At 45.0% G+C, this 23,120-nt stretch overlaps 1 protein-coding gene across 1 annotated transcript in view; it reads right to left on the minus strand.

The window, feature by feature from the left end:
• LOC144502013 (protein phosphatase PTC7 homolog) overlaps window positions 1-15,865 on the minus strand; it is a 51,103-nt gene extending 35,238 nt beyond the window's left edge. Inside the window, exons 1-4 of the mRNA XM_078226030.1 lie at window positions 15,671-15,865; window positions 10,707-10,824; window positions 9,005-9,026; window positions 8,329-8,523 (exon numbers count right to left, since the gene is read on the minus strand). Of these exons, the coding sequence (XP_078082156.1) occupies window positions 8,329-8,523; window positions 9,005-9,026; window positions 10,707-10,824; window positions 15,671-15,865 (530 nt within the window). The remainder of the gene's footprint in view (window positions 1-8,328; window positions 8,524-9,004; window positions 9,027-10,706; window positions 10,825-15,670) is intronic.
• Window positions 15,866-23,120: the final 7,255 nt, after the last annotated feature.

A 23,120-nucleotide genomic window follows, 5' to 3' on the forward strand; every position in this document is an offset into this window, starting at 1 on the left:
GATTATGAGGGGCATGGACAGAGTGGCGAGGGAGCAGCCGTTTCCCTCAGTTGAAGGGTCAGCCACGAGGGGGCATAAGTTCAAGGTGAGAGGCAGGAGGTTTGGGGGGGTATGTGAGGGAAAACCTTTTTAGAAACATAGAAAAACTACAGCACAAAACAGGCCCTTCGGCCCCACAAGTTGTGCCGAACATATCCCTACCTTTTACGCCTACCTATAACCCTCCATCCTATTAAGTCCCATGTACTCATCCAGGAGTCTCTTAAAAGACCATCACTGACGGCAGCCGATTCCACTCGCCCACCACCCTCTGTGTGAAAAACTTCCCCTTAAAATTTCCCCTGTACCTACCCCCCAGCACCTTAAACCTGTGTCCTCTCGTAGCAGCCATTTCCACCCTGGGAAAAAGCCTCTGAGAGTCCACCCGAAATATGCCTCACAACATCTTAGATACCTCTATTAGGTCTCCTCTCATCCTATGTCTCTCCAAGGAGAAAAGACCGAGCTCCCTCAGCCTATCCTCATAAGGAATGCCACTCAATCCAGGCAACATCCTTGTAAATCTCCTCTGCACCCTTTCAATCATTTCCACATCCTTCCTGTAATGAGGCGACCAGAACTGAGCACAGTACTCCAAGTGGGGTCTGACGAGGGTCTTATATAGCTGCATCATTATCCCCGGACTCCTAAATTCAATCCCTCGATTGATAAAGGCCAGCACACCATACGCCTTCTTAACCACCTCCTCCACCTGCAGGGCCGATTTCAGAGTCCTATGGACCCGGACCCCAAGGTCCTTCTGATCCTCTACCGTACTAAGAGTCTTTCCCTTTATATTGTACTCCTTCATCCCATTTGACCTGCCAAAATGGACCACTACGCATTTATCTGGGTTGAAGTCCATCTGCCACTTGTCTGCCCAGTCTTGCTTCCCATCTATGCCCCTCTGTAACTTCTGACATCCCTCCGGACTATCCACAACCCCACCAACCTTCGTGTCATCGGCAAACTTACCAACCCATCCCTCCGTTTCCTCATCCAGATCATTTATGAAAATGACAAACAGCAAGGGTCCCAGAACAGATCCCTGGGGCACACCACCTCCAATTAGAAAAAGACCCATCTATACACACTCTCTGCCTCCTTTGGGCAAGCCAGTTCTGGATCCACAGGGCAGCAGCACCTTGGATCCCATGCCCTCTCACTTTTTCTAGAAGCCTTGCATGGGGAACCTTATTGAACGCCTTGCTAAAATCCATATAAACCACATCTACTGCTTTCCCTTCGTCAATGTGTTTAGTCACATTTTCGAAGAACTCCACCAGGCTCTTAAGGCACGATCTGCCTTTGACAAAACCATGCTGAGCATTCTTGAGCATACTAAACCTCTCTAAATGCTCATAAATCTTGTCCCTCAGAATCTTCTCCATCAGCTTACCAACCACTGAGGTTAGACTCACCGGTCGGTAATTTCCTGGGCTATCCCTATTCCTCTTCTTGAAAATAGGAACCACATCCGCAATCATCCAATCCTCCGGCACCTCTCCCATCTCCATCGACGACGCAAAGATCATCGCCAGAGGCTCTGCAATCTCTTCCCTCGCCTCCCACAGTAACCTGAGGTCCAACCCATCCAGACCCGGCGACTTATCTATCTTGATGCCATTCAAAGATTCCAGCACAACCTCTTTGTTAAAGTCCACATACTCAATCTTTTCAGTCCACTGCAAGCCCGCAGTACATCCACCCAGGTCCTTCTCCTCTGTGAAAACCGAGGCAAAATACTCATTAAGCACCTCTGCCATTTCTACTGGTTCCGTACTGATTTTCCCGCCTTCACCTTTTATAGGCCCTATTCCTTCACGTCTCATCCTTTTACTCTTCACATATTTATAGAACGCCTTAGGGTTTTCCTTAATCCTACCTGCCAAGGCCTTCTCGTGACCCCTTCTGGCTCTCCTAATTTCCTTCTTTAGTCCCTTCCTACAAGCCGTATACTCATCTAGATCCCCATCTTCGCCAAGCTCTCTCAACCCTTTGTACGCTTTCCTTTTCTTCTCGACTAGGTCCCGCACAGCTTTCGTGCACCACGGTTCCTTTAACCGACCAACTCCTCCCTGTCTGCTCGGAATGTTGTCCTGTAGAACCCTAGACAGACATTCCTTGAAAAACTGCCACCTCTCTTCAGTACATTTCCCCGAGAATACCTCCTTCCAATTTACTCCTCTAATTTGCTGCCTTATGTCTTCATATTTCCCTTACTCCATATAAACGCTTTCCTAGCTTGCCTGATCCCTTCTTTTTCCAATGCAAGCCTAAAGGAGATAGAGTTATGATCGCTATCCCCAAGATGCTGTCCCACTGAGAGATCTGACACCTGTCCAGGTTCATTGGTCAGTATCAGATCAAGTACAGCCTCTCCTCTTGTAGGCTTGTCCACATGCTGTGTCAGGAAACCCTCCTGAACATACCTAACAAACTCCTCCCCATCCAATCCCCTTACCCTAGGGATATTCCAATCTATGTTTGGGAAATTAAAGTCTCCCATCACAACAACTCTGCTATTATTGCAACTCTCCAGGATCTGTTTCCCTATCTGCTCCTCCACCTCCCTGTTACTGTTGGGCGGCCTATAGAAAACCCCCAGCAAAGTGATCGACCCCTTCCCACTCTGAACTTTCACCCACAGAGACTCTGTCGACAATCCCTCCACAGCATACACCTTCTCTACAGCTGTGACACTATCCCTGATCAGCAGTGCCACTCCACCCCCTCTCTTGCCTCCCTCCCTGTCCTTCCTGAAAACATCTGAATCCCGGCACCTGAAGTATCCAGTCCTGTCCCCGAGACATCCAAGTCTCCGTAATGGCCACCACATCACACTTCCAGGTATCAATCCACGCTCTGAGCTCATCCCCTTTATTCACTATACTCTTGGCATTAAAGTAAACACATCTCAATCCTTTGGTCTGAGCTCTCCCCTTCTCTATCCCCCGTCCATCCTCCCTCTTGCACTGTCTATAACCCTTCTCTGTTTGCGAGCTAACTTCCTCGCTCCCAGTCACCTCGTCTCGATCCCCTCCCCCCAACCTATCTAATTTAAACTCTCCCCAGTAGCCTTAGCCAACCTTCCCAGAGGGTGGTGACGGTCTGAAACGTGCTACCTGGAAGGATGGTAGAGGTGAGTGGTGTCACATCCTTTAAAAAGTACCTGAATGAGCACTCAGAACATTATAACGTTCAAAGCTATGGGGCAAGTGCTGGTAAATGGGATTAGGTGGGAGGTCAGGTGCTCATCACGTGTTGGTGCAAACTCGATGGGCCAAAGGGCCTCTTCTGCACTGTATGAGTCTATGATTCTATTTCATAATACCAAGTCTAGGGTAGCATGTTGCTAGTAGGTTCCTCAACATACTGGTCTTAAGATCTATCTTGTACACATTCCAGGAATTGATCTGCCACAGTATTGTCACTAATTTGGTTTGCCCAACCTACATGTAAATTGAAGACTCCCATGATTACTGAGGCACCCTTGATGCATCTTAGCTCCATCCATACTAATTCTACATCTAGATTTTCTAAGCTAATATCCTCTCTCATTATTGCACTGATTTAATCCTTAACTTACAACACCACCTCACCTCCTTTCCTTTTTTGTCTGTCCTTCCTAAATATCGAATGCCCTTGGATATTCAGTTCATAGATCATAGAAACCCGACAGTACAGAAAAAGGCCATTCGGCCCATCGAGTCTGCACTGACCACAATCCCACCCAGGCCCTACCCCCATAACCCTACATATTTTACCCGCTAATCCCTCTAATCTACGCATCCCAGGACACTAAGGGGCAATTTTAGCACGGCCAATCCACCTAACCCACACATCTTTGGACTGTGGGAGGAAACCGGAGCACCCGGAGGAAACCCACGCAGACACGAGGAGAATGTGCAAACTCCACACAGACAGTGACCTGAGCCGGGAATTGAACCCAGGTCCCTGGAGCTGTGAAGCAGCAGTGCTAACCACTGTGCCACCGTGCCCCCCCAAGTTATTAGCCTAGGTCACCCTGCAGCCATGTTTCTATAATTGCAATCATATTGACCCTTGTATACCAATTTGCACTATCAATTCACCTACCTTAATGTGAATCCTCTGTGCATTCAGATACAATGCCTTTAAACTGGTCTTATTAACATTTTTACACATTTTTTTTCCCAAGTGTTCTATTTGCTGCTAACCCTCGTTTCCTCTACCTTCCAATTCTGCTTTCTACTTTTGTCTTTCGTTTCTATCTTTGTTTCCCTCCCATGTCTTCCAACTCAGGTTCCTGCTGCCACTGATTTAAAACCTCCCCACAGTACGTATGAATACCCCTGCGAGGATAGTGGTCCCAGTCCTGCTGGGATGCAATTTGTCCAGCTCGTACAGGTCCCATCTTCCCCAGAATTGCCCAATGCCTCAGGAATCTAAATCTTTTCCTGATCTTGCTTGCACGAGACACTGGAGTAATCCTGAGATTACTAGCTATGAGGTCTTGCTTTTAAAATTATTGCCCAGCTCCCTATGTTCTGCATACAAGACCTCATCCCTCTTCTTACCTACATTGCTGATACCAATATGAATCTCAAGCTCTGACTGTTCACCCATCCCCTTCAAATGTCTTGCAGCAACTCAGTGCCGTCCTTGACACTGGCACCAGGGAGGCAACATGACCTCCTGGAGTCACATCTGCAGCCACAGAAACATCTAAGTGCTCTCCTTACGATAGAATCCCCAATTACAATAGAATCCCGCCCCACCCCCACCACCCACTGTATCCAAAATGGAAAACCTCTAGAGAGGGTGAAGGGCCCAGGGGACTTCTGCACTCCCTGCCTAATGCTTTTGCTCAACCTGGCAGTCACCCATTTCCTCTCTGCCTGTGCACTCTACCTGTGGGGTGACTACCTCACTGTACATGCTCTCCATGAAAATCTCATTCTTCTGGATGCTCCACAGTGACTTCAGTCACAGCTCCAAAACGTGAATTCCAGTAGCTGCAGCTGGAGACACCTCCTGCACACATGGTCACCCTGGATACTGGGAGTGTCCCAGACTTCCCACTTCCCACAAGAAGGGCATTCCAAATGGTCGAGCTGCCCTGCCATGACGTACCCCTAAATTACTCCCTTTACTTTTACTTTCTCTCATTTAGAGTATGTTAAGAACAGGTTACCAGGTCCTACTTACTAAGGTTGCAGTTTCTCTTCCTGGGAAAATGTACACAAGGAAAGGATCGCTGGCTCCCTCTTCCCCAAACTCCCTCAGTCACCAAACTCCAACTCTCACGCTCTACTAGTCAAATCAGCATTCCGGTGCAGACAAAGCTGCATTTTAAGAATGCCTCATCTTATGCTCAACTGAATCCAGCCTCTGGAAACATGATTAAGCCCATTATCTAATTAACTAGAATGTCTACAGTGCAGAAAGAGGCCATTTGGCTCATCGAGTCTGCACCAGCTCTGACAGAATATCTTACCCAGGCCCTCTCCATACCCTAACCGAAAAATCATGGCTAATCCATCTAACCTACACATCTTGGGACTGCGGGAGGAAACTGGAGTGCCCAGAGGAAACTCACGCAGACACGGGGAGAACTCAGCACAGACAGCCAGTTGCAAGCTGCAAGCAGAGGCTGTATTAGCCCCCAGTTTTAAAATGAAAACTAAAACATTTTTTCTTCCAAACTAGACAGCAACTTTTAGTTAATTGCTAAAATAAAGCCTAGACTTCAGACATAGACATTAATCCTTAATTCAAGGCAATCAGAATGAGTCAATGTTTAATCAATTCATTGGAATTCTCTGAGGAAGTAACATGTTCTGTGGATAAACGGGAACCAGTGGATGCACTGTACTTAGTTTTCTGGAAGGCATTTGATAAGGTGCCACATCAAAGGTTATTGTGGAAAATAAAAGCTCATGGTGTAGGGGGTAACATATTGACATGAGTAGAAGATTGGCTAACTAACAGGAAACAGTCAGCATATATGGGTCACTATCTGGTTGGCAAGATGTAACCAGTAGTGTGCCATAGGGACCTCAACTTTTTTTTTACAATTTATACAAATGACTTGGACAAAGGGACTGAAAGTATGGCTGCTAAATCTTCTGAAGGCACAAAGATAGGTGGGGAAGTAAGATGTGAAGAGGCATAAAGAGGTTACAAAGGGATCCAAATAGGTTGAAAAGGGCAAAGATCTGCCAAATGGAATATATGTGAAATTGTCCATTTTAGCAGGATGAATTAAAAAAATTAACTAAATAATGAGATCACAGCGCAGAGGGGTCTGGGTGTCCTGCTACATGAATGGCTAACATGCAGGTACAGTAAGTAATTAGGAAAGCTAATAGAATACTGTTTACTGGGAGGGGAATTGACTACAAAAGAAGGGAAGTTATTGCTTCAGTTTTACAGGGTATTGGTGAGACCACATCTGGGGTATTGTGTACAGTATTGATCTCCTTTGAGGAAGGATGTAAATGTGTGGAAGCAGTTCCGAGAAGGTTTATAAGATTAATGCCTAGAATGGGCAGGTTGTCTTCTGAGGAAAGATTGGACAGGCTAAGCTTGTATTCACTGAAGTTTGGAAAACTAAGAGGTAACCTGATTGCAATATACAAGATGGACGGCACGGTGGCACAGCGGTTAGTACTGCTGCCTCACAGCACCAAGAACCCAGGTTCAATTCCAGCCTTGGGCGATAGTCTGTGTGCAGTTTGCATGGGTTTTCTCCGGGTGCTCCAGTTTCCTCCTACAGTCCAAAGATGTGCAGGTTAGGTTGATTGGCCATGGTAAATTGCCCCTTAGTGTCAGGGGGATTAGCAGGGTAAATACATGGGGTTACGGGGATAGAGACTGGGTAGGATTGTTGCTGGTGCAGACTCGATGAGTTGAATGGCCTCCTTCTGCATTGTAGGGATTCTATGATAAGATTCTGATGGGTCTGACAAGGTTGATGTGGAGAGAATTTGCTTTCTTTTCTTTTGAAAATACAGGATAGCCCGTTGGATGAGGAGAAATAGTTTCTCTCAGAACGTCATGAGGTTTTAGAACTCTCTTCCTCAAAAGGCAGTGGAAGCTGAATCTTTGGCTATTTTTAAGCGGAGCAAGATAGCAAGGGGGTGAAAGGTTACTGGTGGTGGGCAGGAATATGGAAACAGAAACACAGAAAGTAGGAACAGGAGGAAGCCATTCGGCCCTTCAAGCCTGCTCCGCCATTCATTATGATCATGGCTGATCATCCAACTCAATAGCCTGATCCTGCCTTCCCCCGTACCCTCTGATACCCTTTGCTCCTGGAGCTATAGCTAACTCCTTCTTGAAAACATACAATGTTTTGGTTTCAACTGCTTTCTGTGATAGAGAATTCCACAGCCTTATCACTCTCTGAAGAAATTTCTCCTCAGCTCATTTACCCCATATCCTTAGACTATGACCCCTGGTTCTGGATGCCCCCACCATCGGGAGTATCCTTCCCCAGATAAGGAGGCCAAAACTGCCACAATATTCCAGGTGTGGCCTCATCAAGGCCCTGTATAATTGTAGCAAGATAGCCCTGCTCCTGCACTCAAATCCTCTTGCTAACATCCCATTTGCCTTCTTTCCTGCCTGCTGCACCTTCAGAGACTGGTGTACGATGACAGCCAGGTCTTGTTGCACATTCTCAATATTAATTTACAGCCATTCAGATAATAATCTGTCTTCCTGTTTTTGCTACCAAAGTGGATAACCTCACATTTATCCACATTATACCGCATCTGCCGTGTATCCCACTCACTCAGCTTGTCCAAATCACACTAACATCTCAGTGTCCTCCTCACAGCTCACCCTCCCGCTCAGCTTTGTGTCATCTTCACAAATATAAATTTAGTTCTCTCACCCAAATCATTAATATACATTGTGAATAGCTGGGGTCCCAGCACTGACCCCACTAATCACTGCCTGCCATTCAGAAAAAGACCTGTTTATTCTTACTCTTTATTTCCTGTCTGCCAACCAATTTTCTATACATCTCAATATGCTACCCCCCCAATTCCTTGTATTTTAGCTTTACATGCTAATCTCTTGTGTGGGGCTTTGTTGGAGTCCTGGGTACACAGATCAGCCATGATCTTATTGAATGGCGGAGCAGGCTTGAGTGGCCTACTCCTGCACTTAATTTTGTGCGCGCGTGCTCATCCCAGACTTGATCACACAGTCACAGGCATGATGTTTGTCACACTCACATTTCCTCACTCACTCATTCTTCATCTATCATAAGAATACCATGCACAGAACTCCTCTTACCTATCATTGAGTATTGAATCTTGGGCCTCAGGGGGTGCGATTGCCAGCTGAAAGGGAGTGTTAAAGTAATGCTGTTGCTCATCTGACCTGTGTATGATCCTCCCATCACGTACTATGAGAAAGCCAGAGTCTCCCAAGTTAGCCGTGTACAAACAGCGCTTCTGTCTATCCAGAATTACAAGACAAGCAGTACTGCTACCTGTGGACAAATTTAAAGGGACATCATGAGTTGGACAAAAATAGCACAAAGCAATTTCACCAACATGGTATTTTGTATTTAATCTAACTATTAAAGGATAAAACAATCAAAAACAATATGCTGCAAATCAAATATAATTAGAAAACACTGGAAAAATATCAATATGCATTGATAAGAAAGATTCAGACCAAAAACCATTCAGACCATAAACCAGACCATAAACTACAGACACAAATCAATGGACAGCTTTCAAAGCTTGAACTGAATTTCTGTACAGTTGAATGTTATTTAGTCCATCTCATCCCTTGTTGATCCAAAACAACAGAAGTGAAATTTCAAGACTTCAAGCATTTTAGTGTATAGAAACTGAGATTTGTTTATAGTTCCATTGTAGTCATTAACTGTGTTAAGACAGGTGAATCATCATTTTCTTAATTACGCCTCCGAATCCCCAATTAATAGAAGCTAGTGAGTCACCTACAGCTAGATGGACTGGGAGCTGGAGGTCACACTTTCTGAAGACATGGTATTTCTCTCATGTTCTCCAGCCCCACAACCCACCAAGATAGCAGCGCTGCTCTAATTCTGGCCTCTTGTGCATGCACAGTTATAACAGCTCACATTGACAGTCGTGCCTTTAGTTGCCAAGGCCCCTAGCTCTGGAATATGCTCGTTACATCTCTCTACTTCGCTTTCATTCTTTAAGGCACCTCTTAAAACCTCTGACCAAGCTTTTGGTCAACCTGACATACAGTATCTCACATGGCTTGGTGTCAGACTTTGTTTCAAAATGTTCCTATGAAACACTGTAGAATGTCTCATTACACTAAAGACCCTATATTAAATTACTGGTGTCAGTTACAACCAGTGAGTAACACTGAAAGCAAAGCAGAAAATAAAGGCGATTCCTAAAGAACAGGTAATGCTGGACAAAGATAAATGTAAAAACAAACTGGAGGAGAAGAAACTGGTCAAGGAAGCGGACACAAATTGTTAAAAAAAAATTATTCATTCCATTGTTATAATCCAGGTCAGAAACTTCAAGATATTTTATGAAGTCAGCCTAGACCGTAAGTTTGCAATTTGAATTTGGCTAGGGTAAGCATACAATGTTTCACTCCGGGTATGATTCAAACGACCCACTAGGGAGCTTTTATCAAACAAAGTTTATTTGAGAATACAGTTAACATATAGAAAGAAAATTAATAGCTTTTACCAATTACAAACAAGAAAAAAAACCCCATGATATTGTATAAACCTTAACAACTAAATGCATTGTTCCAACCAAGCAAACTCCTTCTAATATACACCTCCCCCAGGTTTAGCACAAAAAATATGTATGCTCACGAGATTTTTGCAGCTTTGCAACCCCTGCGGTGAATTAGTCCTTTGGCTGGAGAATTGAAATTCGAGCTTCTCCGTTCTGGAAATTTCAGCACACCTCGAGGTAGAGATAATATCACAGCTGGCCTCTAGCTAGCAAACCACCAACAGCAAAACTTTCACTCCAGGAAGGCAAGAAAACCTGCTTCCAGCTAGCCAGCAAAATTCCTAATACCAGGGAGAGAGACAAACACAGTGCATCCAGCCTGGAGTGCAAACACCTTCCAACTAGCCAGCAAAATTCCTAATACCAGGGAGAGAGACAAACACAGTGCATCCAGCCTGGAGTGCAAACACCTTCCAACTAGCCAGCAGCCAAAACTGAAAGTAAAAAAACTCTTGGGAGAGAGAAAAAAAACGGTCCCATCTGACCTGTCAATTAATCTTCCCACAATTCAAACAAGGTCATAAACTCCCAGCATGTACATTAGGCCCAGATTAAAACTAAACAAAACCCAATTTAAACAGCAATAAAAGATGCCACTACAGACCTCATGGTGCCAATACCAAAAACAAAAAAAAACAGGCTTGCTTACAAACTGCAGGGAACACGATTAAAATATATTTCTTAAAGGCACAGTAGTGTCACACCATTATCCAAGATACATGGCTGGTACAGAAAGGCTGACTCTTCAGCTGACAACATTGCTGAATTTCAAAGCTGGCTCAGCGTGAACCATTGAGGACTATAAGTGCCAATGTGTACATACACATTTTTTCACACTTTTATCAGATTTCATTTAATTTTCTGTCGTTCATCTCCCTCAATCACTGTGTCTTTCATAAACCCATTTACCGTGTTCCTTTATCTGATCCATGAAAATGAACCCAAAGGTGCTTTGGTAGAATTTGAACTGCCTTGTCTCCCCAGTTTCAGAATCAGTGAATTTGACAAACTTGTACAACTTGGATTCCTAATCATGATGTATGTGTGAACCGTAGCACCTACAGCACTGATCACTGTACTCTTGCTTCCCCCAGCTTGACAGGTGCCCTCAAAGTAACTTTCATTTCTGTTTTTCAATAAATTTTCAATGAGCCTGTGCAGCAATCTTTTGTACGCTCCCTAGAAATCCTACAGTTCACACATACACCCTGATTAGGAAACCAAGTGTACAAGTTTGTCAAATTCACCGATTCTGAAACTGGGGAGGCAAGAGTCCAGTGTGTGTGTCATGGTTCAGATAAAGAAACACAGTAAATGGGTTTATGAAAGGCACAGTGATTGAGGGCGACTTCCTGAGACTCTCCGAATATTAACACAGGAAGTGAAACTAAATGCTTACACAAATCCAACAGTAGAGATTCCACAATTGGAAAGCAATATAAAGAACAACATAGAAAATTAAAGGAAGTGGCTGGAGCTGCAAACAGGGGAAAATACTGCAAAAGGTCTGGTTACAGAACAGGAAGGATGTGATTATACTAGAGAGGAGACAGGAGATTAACAAGGGAGTGGCCAGAGATGGAGAACTTTAGCTATGAGACAGACTGCATTGCCTAATATTGTTTTCTTTGGAATACAGGAAACTGAGAGGCGTTGTATCTAATTATGCGGATAGAGTAGGAAGGATCCCTTTCTCTTACCAGGGAGATTAATGACAAGTCATTTTAAAATAACTGTCAGAAGGACTAGAGTGCAACTGAGGAGAAATGTTCGGTGTCCAGAAGGTGGTGGTGGGGTCAGAGCTCATCACCTACAAGGCTGGTAGAGACAGAAACCCACATTGATTTGAAAAGTACTCGAGTATGTCCTTGTGTGATAATCTACAGGGTTGTAGACCAAGAGCTGGGAAGTGGAATAAGGCTAGATAGATCTTTTTCTATCAGCAGACACACATGGCGTGCTGAATAGGCTCCCCTTATTCTAAATCTTCTACACTTCTATGCTTAAAATAACTTGAGAGAGATATCAGGGCAGCCATAAGATCATGGCTGATCTGATTGTGGCTTCAACTCCACTTACGGGAGTTGAGTTGAAGGGCGGCACGGTAGCACAGTGGTTAACACTGCTGCTTCACAGCTCCAGGGACCTGGGTTCGATTCCCGGCTCAGGTCACTGTCTGTGTGGAGTTTGCACATTCTCCTCGTGTCTGCGTGGGTTTCCTCCGGGTGCTCCAGTTTCCTCCCACAGTCCAAAGATGTGCGGGTTAGGTGGATTGGCCATGCTAAAATTGCCCCTTAGTGTCCTGGGATGCATAGATTAGAGGGATTAGCGGGTAAAATATGTAGGGATATGGGGGTAGGGCCTGGGTGGGATTGTGGTCGGTGCAGACTCGATGGGCCGAATGGCCTCTTTCTGTACTGTAGGGTTTCTATGATTTCATCCAAGCACGTGGAGAGTTTTCATCACACTCCTGACATGTGCCCCGTAGATGGTCACACTTGGTCAAATGCTGCCTTGATGTCAAAGGCAATGACTCACCTCAATTCTTGAGTTCAGCTGAGTTGTCCATGTTTGCACCAAGGTTATAAATGAGTCAAAAGATGCGCAGGTTGGTTAGATTGGCCATGCTGTCCCTTAGTGTCCAAAAGATGTGTAGGTTAGGTGGATTAGCAATTGTAAATGCTCAGGGTTACGGGGATAGAGTGGGGTGGTGACCTGGGTAAGATGCTCTTTCAGAGAGTTGGTGCAGACTCGATGGGCTGAATGGCCTCCTTCTGTACTGTTGGGATTCTATGGAGGCCAGGAACTGAGTGGCCCTGGCAGAACCCAACCCAAGTATCAGTGAGCAAGTTATTGCTGAGTAAGTGTCACCGAAGTGTAGACTGATGGGGCAGTAATTGTCCGGGTTGGATTTGTCCTTAGATGGAACAGTTGTGCCGCTGGTGACCTCAGGAGGAGGCCAACATGGATCATCCACTCAGAACATCTACTCAAGATATAGTTCCAAGTGCTTCAGCCTCATCTTTTGCACTGATGTGCTGGGCTCATCACACTCCTGACATGTGCCTCGTAGATGGTTACACTTGGTCAAATGCTGCCTTGATGTCAAAGGCAATGACTCACCTCAATTCTTGAGTTCAGCTGAGTTGTCCATGTTTGTGGAGCCGCCTCCTCCAGTGAGTTGTTTAATTGTCCATCACCATTTATGACTGGATGTGGCAGGATTGCAAAGCTTAGATCTGATTTGTTGGCACTGGGAAAAATGGAATCTGTAACTTTGGGACAGTCTACACCATAACCATGCTGGGACCTGTGTCCTTGCAAGCTGCATATCTGGGGAATGAGAGAAGCTTTTAAACGAAATAGTGGTGGCAAGGGATCAAATCTGGGAAGATGTGGTAAATCACAAAGCAGAGACGAGGCTAAAGAGAAAAGTATTATTATGGGAAATGAAAAACAGACCATGAGAGAGGATAGAGTACAAATTGAACAGTAGACCAATAGATGAGACAAGAGATTATAAAAATAATAAAAGGTTGTAAGCTCTGTAACTGAATGCAGAGAGCATTCGAAACAGAACAGATGAACTGAAAGAGCACATTGAAACAAGTACAATGTGATGGCCATTAAAGGAGACATGACTGCAGGAAGACATGTATTGGGACCTGAATACTGAGGGGTGTAGGATATTTAGGAAGGACAGGAAGTTGGAAACAGTGGAGAGGTGGTTCTGTTAGTTAATGTTGATATTAGCACAATAGACAGGGACGGCTCAAGTACAGGAAACCAGGGTGTGGAAGTAGTTTGGGTAGAGATGAGAAATAGCAAAGGCAAGAAGTCATTTGTGGGAATCGTGCACAGGGGCCTGAATAGTAACTGCATGGTAGCGTGGCGCGTTAAAGAAAGAAATAATTGGATCTTGTCAGAAAGGGACAGCAATAATCATGGGAGATTTTAACCTACATATGGACTGGAAAAGTCAGATGGTCAAAGGCAGCCTAGATGAGAAGTTCCTAGAATGTTTTTGGGACAGTTTCCAAGAAGAGCATGTTCTAGAACCAAACAGAGCAGGCTATACCAGGCCTGGTATTGTGCAATGAGATGGGAGCAATTAATGATCTCATAATGAGGACACCCCTACTAGATAGCAGCGTCTATAATGGGATTGAATTTTACACTCAGTTTGAGGGAGAGAGGAGTGGGTCAGGGACTATGTTTTTAAACTTAAATACGGGTAATTACGAGGACATGAAAGCAGAGCTGGCTAAAGTGAACTGGTAAACTAAGTTAAGTGACAAGTAATTGGGATGCACTGGCAAACAGTTAAGGCTATATTTCAAAATGCACAGAATTGATTTTGATTTTGCAAAGACAAGTGGCAGGCAAGAATTTTGGACAGAATATAAGGAACAGCAAAGGATGACTAAAAGGTTAATGCTAGAAAAATTACAGTACGAGAGAAAACTAGCCAGAAATTAAAAAAAATATTTACAAAGTGAGCATTGGTCCTATAGAAAGTGAGTCCAGAGAATTGATAGAACATAGAACGTAGAACAGTACAGCACAGAACAGGCCCTTCGGCCCACGATGTTGTGCCGAGCTTTATCTGAAACCAAGATCAAGCTATCCCACTCCCTATCATCCTGGTGTGCTCCATGTGCCTATCCAATAACCGCTTAAATGTTCCTAAAGTGTCTGACTCCACTATCACTGCAGGCAGTCCATTCCACACCCCAACCACTCTCTGCGTAAAGAACCTACCTCTGATATCCTTCCTGTATCTCCCACCACGAACCCTATAGTTATGCCCCCTTGTAATAGCTCCATCCACCCGAGGAAATAGTCTTTGTCCACCCGAGGAAATAGTCTCTGGCTACGTCGAGGGCATCCTGAAACCCATTGTACAAGGAACACCCAGCTTCTGTCGTGACACTACGGACTTCCTACAGAAACTCAGCACACACGGAGCAGTTGAACCAGGAGCACTCCTCGTCACAATGAATGTCTCGACACTCTACACCAGCATCCCCCACAACGACGACATTGTTGCAACTGCCTCAGTACTCAACGCCAACAACTGCCAATCTCCAGATGCAATTCTACAACTCATCCGCTTCATCCTGGACCACACCTTCAACAACCAGTTTTTCATCCAGACACATGGAACAGCCATGGGGACCAAATTCGCACCTCAATATGCCAACATCTTTATGCAGAGGTTCAAACAAGACCTCTTCACCGCACACGAACGTCAACCGATGCTATACACTAGATACATCGATGACATTTTCTTCCTTTGGACTCATGGTGAACAATCACTGAAACAACTCTATGATGACATCAACAAGTTCCATCCCACCATCAGACTCACCATGGACTACACTCCGGAATCGGTTGCATTCTTGGAAACACGCATCTCCATCAAGGACGGTCACCTCAGCACTTCACTGTACCGCAAGCCCACGGATAACCTCTCAATGCTCCACTTCTCCAGTTTCCACCCTAAACACGTTAAAGAAGCCATCCCCTACGGACAAGCCCTCCGTATACACAGGATCTGCTCAGATGAGGAGGATCGCAACAGACACCTACAGACGCTGAAAGACGCCCTCATAAGAACAGGATATGGCGCTCAACTCACTGATCGACAGTTCCGATGTGCCGCAGCGAAAAACCGCACCGACCTCATCAGAAGACAAACATGGGACACGGCGGACAGAGTACCCTTCGTCGTCCGGTGCTTCCCCGGAGCGGAGAGGCTGCGGCATCTTCTCCGGAGCCTTCGGCGTGTCATCGATGAAAATGAGCATCTCGCCGGGGCCGTCCCCACACCCCACTTCTTCCCTTCGGCAGCCGCACGGCCTCGGGCAGACCATTGTCCGCAGTGAACTGCCCGGACTTCGGGAGGGCAGTAGCCATGGCGCCACGTAGCCCTGCCACAGCGACCTCTGCAGAACGTGCCGGATCGTCAACACGGATGCTGTCATCTCACATGGGAGCACCGTCCGCCAGGTGCACGGTGCATGTTTTTGCGACTTGGCCAGCGTTTTCTGCCTGGTCCGAGGCATGGTGCATTGGGGGGGACTGTGCAGACGTTGCGACGGCGGGTGGGTGAACACCGCTCGACAATCACCAGGCAGGAATGTTCTCTTCCTGTGGGGGAGCACTTCAGCAGTCATGGGCATTCAGCCTCTGATCTTCGGGTAAGCGTTCTCCAAGACTGCCTTCACGACACACGACAACGCAGAATCGCTGAACAGAAACTGATAGCCAAGTTCCGCACACATGAAGATGGCCTCAACCTGGGTCTTGGGTTCATGTCACACTATCTGTAACCCCCATGACTTGCCTGGGCTTGCAAAATCTCACTAACTGTCCTGGCTGGAGGCAATACACATCTCTTTAACCTGTACTTGGCCCTCTCTCCACTCACATTGTCTGTACCTTTAAGACTTGATTACCTGTAAAGACTCGCATTCCAACCATTATCTTGTAAATTGAGTTTGTGTCTTTATATGCCCTGTTTGTGAACACAACTCCTCACTCACCTGATGAAGGAGCCTGAGACTCCGAAAGCCAGTGCTGCCAAATAAACCTGTTGGACTTTAACCTGGTGTTGTGAGACTTCTTACTGTGCTTACCCCAGTCCAACGCCGGCATCTCCACATCCTGTACACAAAAAGCATGACTAATCCATCTACAAGATGTATTGCAGCAACTCACCAAAGCTCCTTTGACAGCACCTTCCAAACCCATGACTCTATCAACTAGAAGGACAATAGAAGCAGATGTATGGCAACATCTTCTCTGGTAAGGATGTAAATGGAAAGTGGGAGGCCTTCAAAGGAGATATTTTGAGAGTGCAAAGTTTGTATGTTCTTGTCAGGATTAAAGGCAAAGTAAATAGGAATAAGGGACCTTGGTTCTCGAGGGAGATTGCAACACTGATGAAGAGGAAGAGAGAGTTGTATAAAATGTACAGGCAGCAAGGAACAGATCAGATGCTCGAGGAGTATAAAAAGTGCAAGAAGCTACTTAAGAGGGAAATCAGGAGGGCTAAAAGAAGACATGAGGTTGATTTGGCAGTCAGAGTGAAGGAAAAACCAAAGAGCTTTTATAGGTATGTTAGAACATAGAACAGTACAGCACAGAACAGGCCCTTCGGCTCATGATGTTGTGCCGAGCTTTATCTGAAACCAAGATCAAGCTATCCCACTCCCTATCATCCTGGTGTGCTCCATGTGCCTATCCAATAACCGCTTAAATGTTCCTAAAGTGTCTGACTCCACTATCACTGCCGGCAGTCCATTCCACACCCCAACCACTCTCTGCGTAAAGAACCTACCTCTGATATCCTTCCTGTATCTCCCACCACGAACCCTATAGTTATGCCCCCTTGTAATAGCTCCATCCACCCGAGGAAATAGTCTTTGAACGTTCACTCTATCTATCCCCTTCATCATTTTATAAACCTCTATTAAGTCTCCCCTCAGCCTCCACCGCTCCAGAGAGAACAGCCCTAGCTCCCTCAACCTTACCTCATAAGACCTACCCTCCAAACCAGGCAGCATCCTGGTAAATCTCCTCTGCACTCTTTCCAGCACTTCCACATCCTTCTTATAGTGAGGTGACCAGAACTGCACACAATATTCCAAATGTGGTCTCACCAAGGTCCTGTACAGTTGCAGCATAACCCCACGGCTCTTAAACTCCAACCCCCTCTTAATAAAAGCTAACACACTATAGGCCTTCTTCACAGCTCTATCCACTTGAGTGGCAACCTTTAGAGATCTGTGGATATGAACCCCAAGATCTCTCTGTTCCTCCACAGTCTTCAGAACCCTACCTTTGACCCTGTAATCCACATTTAAATTAGTCCTACCAAAATGAATCACCTCACATTTATCAGGGTTAAACTCCATTTGCCATTTTTCAGCCCAGCTTTGCATCCTATCTATGTCTCTTTGCAGCCTACAACAGCCCTCCACCTCATCCACTACTCCACCAATCTTGGTGTCATCAGCAAATTTACTGATCCACCCTTCAGCCCCCTCCTCTAAGTCATTAATAAAAATCACAAAGAGCAGAGGACCAAGCACTGATCCCTGCGGCACTCCGCTAGCAATGTTAGGAGCAAAAGGATAGTGAGGGATAAAATTGGTCCTCTTGAAGACCAGAGTGGTAGACTGTATATGGAACCAAAAGAGATGGGGGAGATACTAAATGGGTTTTTTTTTGCATCCGTATTTACTGAGGAAAAGGGCATGGAGTCTACGGAAATAGGGCAAACAGGTAGGGAGGTCATGGAACTTTTACAGATTAAAGGGGAGGAGGTGCTCGCTGTCTTGAGGCAAATCAGAGTGGATAAATCCCCAGGACCGGGCAGGGTATTCCCATGCACCTTGAGGGAAGCTAGTGTTGAACTTGCAGGGGCCCTGGCAGACATATTTAAAATGTCAGTATTCACGGGGGAGGTGCCGGATGATTGGAGGGTGGCTCATGTTGTTCCGTTGTTTAAAAAAGGTTCCAAAAGAAATCTGGGAAATTATAGGCCAGTAAGTTTGACGTCGGTGGTGGGCAAGTTATTGGAAGGTGTGATAAGGGATAGGATCTACAAATATTTGGATAGACAGGGACTTATTAGGGAGAGTCAACATGGCTTTGTGGGTGGTAGGTCATGTTTGACCAATCTATTAGAGTTTTTCGAGGAGGTTACCAGGAAAGTGGATGAAGGGAAGGTGGTGGATGTTGTCTACCTGGATTTCAGCAAGGCCTTTGACAAGGTCCCTCATGGGAGGTTAGTTAGGAAGGTTCAGTCGCTCGGTATACATGGGGAGGTAGTAAATTGGATTAGACACTGGCTCAATGGAAGAAGCCAGAGAGTGGTTGTGGAGGATTGCTTCTCTGAGTGGAGGCCTGTGACTAGTGGTGTGCCGCAGGGATCGGTGTTGGGTCCATTGTTGTTTGTCATCTATATCAATGATCTGGATGATAATGTGGTAAATTGGATCAGCAAGTTTGCTGATGATACAAAGATTGGAGGTGTAGTGGACAGTGAGGAAGGTTTTCAAAGCTTGCAGAGGGATTTGGACCAACTAGAAAAATGGGCTGAAAAATGGCAAATGGAATTTAACGCAGACAAGTGTGAGATATTGCACTTTGGAAGGACAAACCAAAGTAGAACGTACAGGGTAAATGGTAGGACTCTGAAGAGTGCAGTTGAACAGAGGGATCTGGGAATACAGGTACAGAATTCCCTAAAAGTGACGTCACAGGTGGATAGGGTCGTAAAGAGTGCCTTTGGTACATTGGCCTTTATAAATCAGAGTATCGAGTATAAAAGTTGGAGTGTTATGGTAAGGTTATATAAGACATTGGTGAGGCCGAATTTGGAGTATTGTGTACAGTTTTGGTCACCTAGTTACAGGAAGGATGTAAATAAGGTTGAAAGAGTGCAGAGAAGGTTCACAAGGATGTTGCCGGGACTTGAGAAGCTGAGTTACAGAGAGAGATTGAATAGGTTAGGACTTTATTCCCTGGAACGTAGAAGATTGAGGGCAGATTTGATAGAGGTGTATAAGATTTTGATGGGTATAGATAGAGTGAATGCAAGCAGGCTTTTTCCGCTGAGGCTAGGGGAGAAAAAAACCAGAGGGCATGGGTTAAGGGTGAAAGGAGAAAAGTTTAAAGGGAATATTAGGGGGGGCTTCTTCACGCAGAGAGTGGTGGGAGTGTGGAATGTGCTGCCGGATAAAGTGGTAAATGCGGGGTCACTTTTAACATTTAAGAAAAACTTGGACGGGTTCATGGATGAGAGGGATGTGGAGGGATATGGTCCAAGTGCAGGTCAGTGGGACTAGGCAAAAAATGGTTCGGCACAGATAAGAAGGGCCAAAAGGCCTGTTTCTGAGCCTTAATTTTCTATGGTTCTATCACCACCTGGAAGTTCCCCTCCAAGCCACACTCCATCGTAAAAATCACCATATCTTCGTTGTTGCTGGTTAAAAATTCTGGAAGTCCTTCCCTAACATCACTGTAGGTGATCCTACATGACATGGACTGCTGCAATTCAAAAAGAGTTTTAACAACACCAGGTTAAAGTCCAACAGGTTTATTTGGTGGCAAATACCATTAGCTTTCGGAGCGCTGCTCCTTCGTCGGATGGAGTGGAAATGTGCTCTCAAACAGGGCACAGACACAAAATCAAGTTACAGAATACTGATTAGAATGCAAATCTCTACTGCCAACCAGGTCTTAAAGATACAGACAATGTGAGTGGAGGGAGCATTAAGCACAGGTTAAAGAGATGTGTATTGTCTCCAGACAGGACAGCCAGTGAGATTCTGCAAGTCCAGGAGGCAAGCTGTGGGGGTTACTGATAGTGTGACATAAATCCAAGATCCCGGTTTAGGCTGTCCTCATGTGTGCGGAACTTGGCTAACTGATAAGATTGGGAACAGATAAGATAGAAGCAGGGAAGTTGTTTCCACTGGCGGGTGAAACTAGAATTAGAGGGCATAGCCTCAAAATAAGGGGAAGCAGATTTAGGACTGAGTTGAGGAGGAACTTCTTCACACAAAGGGTTGTGAATCTGTGGAATTCCCTGCCCAGTGAAGCAATTGAGGCTACTTCATTGAATGTTTTTAAGGCAAGGATAGATACATTTTTGAGCAGTAAAGGAATTAAGGGTTATGTTGAGTGGGTGGGTAAGTGGAGCTGAGTCCACAAAAAGATCAGCCATGATCTTATTGAATGGCAGAGCAGGCTCGAGGGACCAGATGGCCTACTCCTGCTCCTAGTTCTTATGACACTCAAGAAGCGCGCAACAAAATCCAAGTCAAATTTGCATGATTGACACCCCACCTCCATCTTAAACATAATTCCTTCCACCACCACCACAACCCAAACTAGGAATCATGTTATTGGTAAGCAAATGTAACATAGCTGCAGTATGTACCATTGAAAAGATGCAAAGCAATAATTCACTAAGGCTTTTTCAACACAACAACAACTTGTATTTATATAATGCCTTAAATGTAATAAAACTTCACAAGGCACATTATGAAGCAAACTTTGACACTAAGCCACACAAGGAAATATTAGGAGAGATGGCCAAAAGTTTGGTCAAAGAGATAGGCTTGAAGGAGCGCCTTAAGGGATGAAAGAAGGGTAGCAAGGTGGAAAGGTTTAGGAGGGAATTCCAAAGCATAGAGCGATAGGAAACCCACACCTCTACCATCTAGAAGGGCAAGAGTAAAAGCAAATTAATGCAGATGCTGGAATCTGAAGCAAAAACAAAAAATGCTGAAGGGTCTTCCAATTCTTGAAACATTGGCTCTATTCTCTCTCCATAGATGCTGTCAGACCTACTGAGATTTTCCAGCATTTTCTGTAGAAGAACAAGGGCACTGGCACATGGTAAGCTTTCCTCTAGGCTACACACCTGTGATGTATTACAACCTTTATTGATATTTTAAGTTTATCCAAGGTACTTCTGTTTAATTCCCCTGAACTTCAGTCAGAGGGAGCTCGACCCAAGAGCATGCAATGGGGCTGAGCCCTACACGACCTTCGATTGAAGGATTAAAATCAACCTTCTCCTTGATGGACATTTTACAATTACTTCTTAAATCGACTTTAATTTCCCAGATATTACAAGGGTCTGGGTGAAACCCCTCAATAAATGTTCTCTCATCGCAAGAGAACTGGAGTTGGGGGCGGGGGGGGGGGGTTGTGAGTCTGAATGAGTTGATTAAAATTTTAAGCATACACAAATTTATAGTAAGAAAGCATGTAATTCTAAGAGAATCTAAGGTTTAGACTTGTTACAGATATAGCATTTCAAAAGAAAATAAGGATATTCACCAAATATTAAACTGTTCCCCTAATCTCCAAGTGTCTAAGGTTTGATTTGCGAGGTTCAGAACATTTCCAAAGTCAATTTACAAGAATCTACCAAATCTGAAGATTCACATTTGTGTTGAGATATTTATAATTAATTTTGGAGTTCATGGTTATGTGGAAGATGTTCATTTAATCAATGTAAGAAGTCTCACAACACCAGGTTAAAGTCCAACAGGTTTATTTGGTAGCAAATACCATAAGCTTTCGGAGCGCTGCTCCTTCGTCAGATGGAGTGGAAATGTGCTCTCAAACAGGGCACAGACACAAAATCACGTTACAGAATACTGATTAGAATGTAAATCCCTAAAGCCAGCCAGGTCTTAAAGGTACAGACCATGTGGGTGGAGTCTCTTGTTCTCTTCCTGTGGGGGAGCACTTCAGCAGTCACGGGCATTCAGCCTTGGATCTTCAGGTAAGCGTTCTCCAAGGCAGCCTTCATGACACACGACAGCGCAGAGTCGCTGAGCAGAAACTGATAGCCAAGTTCCGCACACATGAGGACGGCCTAAACTGGGATGTTGAATTTATGTCACATTATCAGTAACCCCCACAGCTTGCCTCCTGGACTTGCAGAATCTCACTGGCTGTTCTGTCTGGAGACAATACACATCTCTTTAACCTGTGTTTAATGCTCCCTCTGTGATATTTCTTATCAATAAATTCACAATGTTGGAAGGGGAGTTAAGCTTACTGTGTTTGTAAGCTCCTTTTGGCTCTTGTTAAAATAGGTTTTGCTGCGAGTTTACCCAAAGTAACGTTTAACCCAATATTCCTGTATGAATTCCATACTATTGATCTTTATTCCTTCACACACAATCTTAACATAGGATTACAAAGATAAGCAACACAGAAACAGGCTATTCAGCCCAACCAATCCATGCTGGAATTTACGCTAAACTTGAGGCACTCTCCCATCTTTCCTCATAAAATCATCAAATCCCTATAGTGCAGAAAGAGGCCATCCGGCCCATCAAGTCTGCACTGACTCTCCGAAAGAGCATCCCACCCAGGCTCTCACCCTCCACTCTATCCCTGTAACCCCGTGCATTTGCTAATCCACCTAACCGACACATCTTGGAACACGAAGAGACAATTTAGCATGGCCAATACATCTAACCCTGCACATCTTTGGACTGTGTGGGGAAACCGGAGCACCCGGAGGAAACCCACGGAGACACGAGGAGAATGTGGAAACTCCACACAGATAATCACCCAAGGCTGGAAACGAACCTGAATCCCTGGAGTTGTGAGACAGCAGTGCTAACCACTGTCTAGTACTATTGTATCCTTCTACTCCCTTCACCCTCATATGCTTGTCTAGTTTTCCCTTCAACATATCTATATTATTCACTTCAATCACTCCTTGTGGCAGTGAGTTCCACATTTTCACCACTCTCTGGATAAAAGTTTCTTCTGAAT

Source organism: Mustelus asterias, chromosome 12, assembly GCF_964213995.1.
Source record: "Mustelus asterias chromosome 12, sMusAst1.hap1.1, whole genome shotgun sequence".
Taxonomy (NCBI): domain Eukaryota; kingdom Metazoa; phylum Chordata; class Chondrichthyes; order Carcharhiniformes; family Triakidae; genus Mustelus; species Mustelus asterias.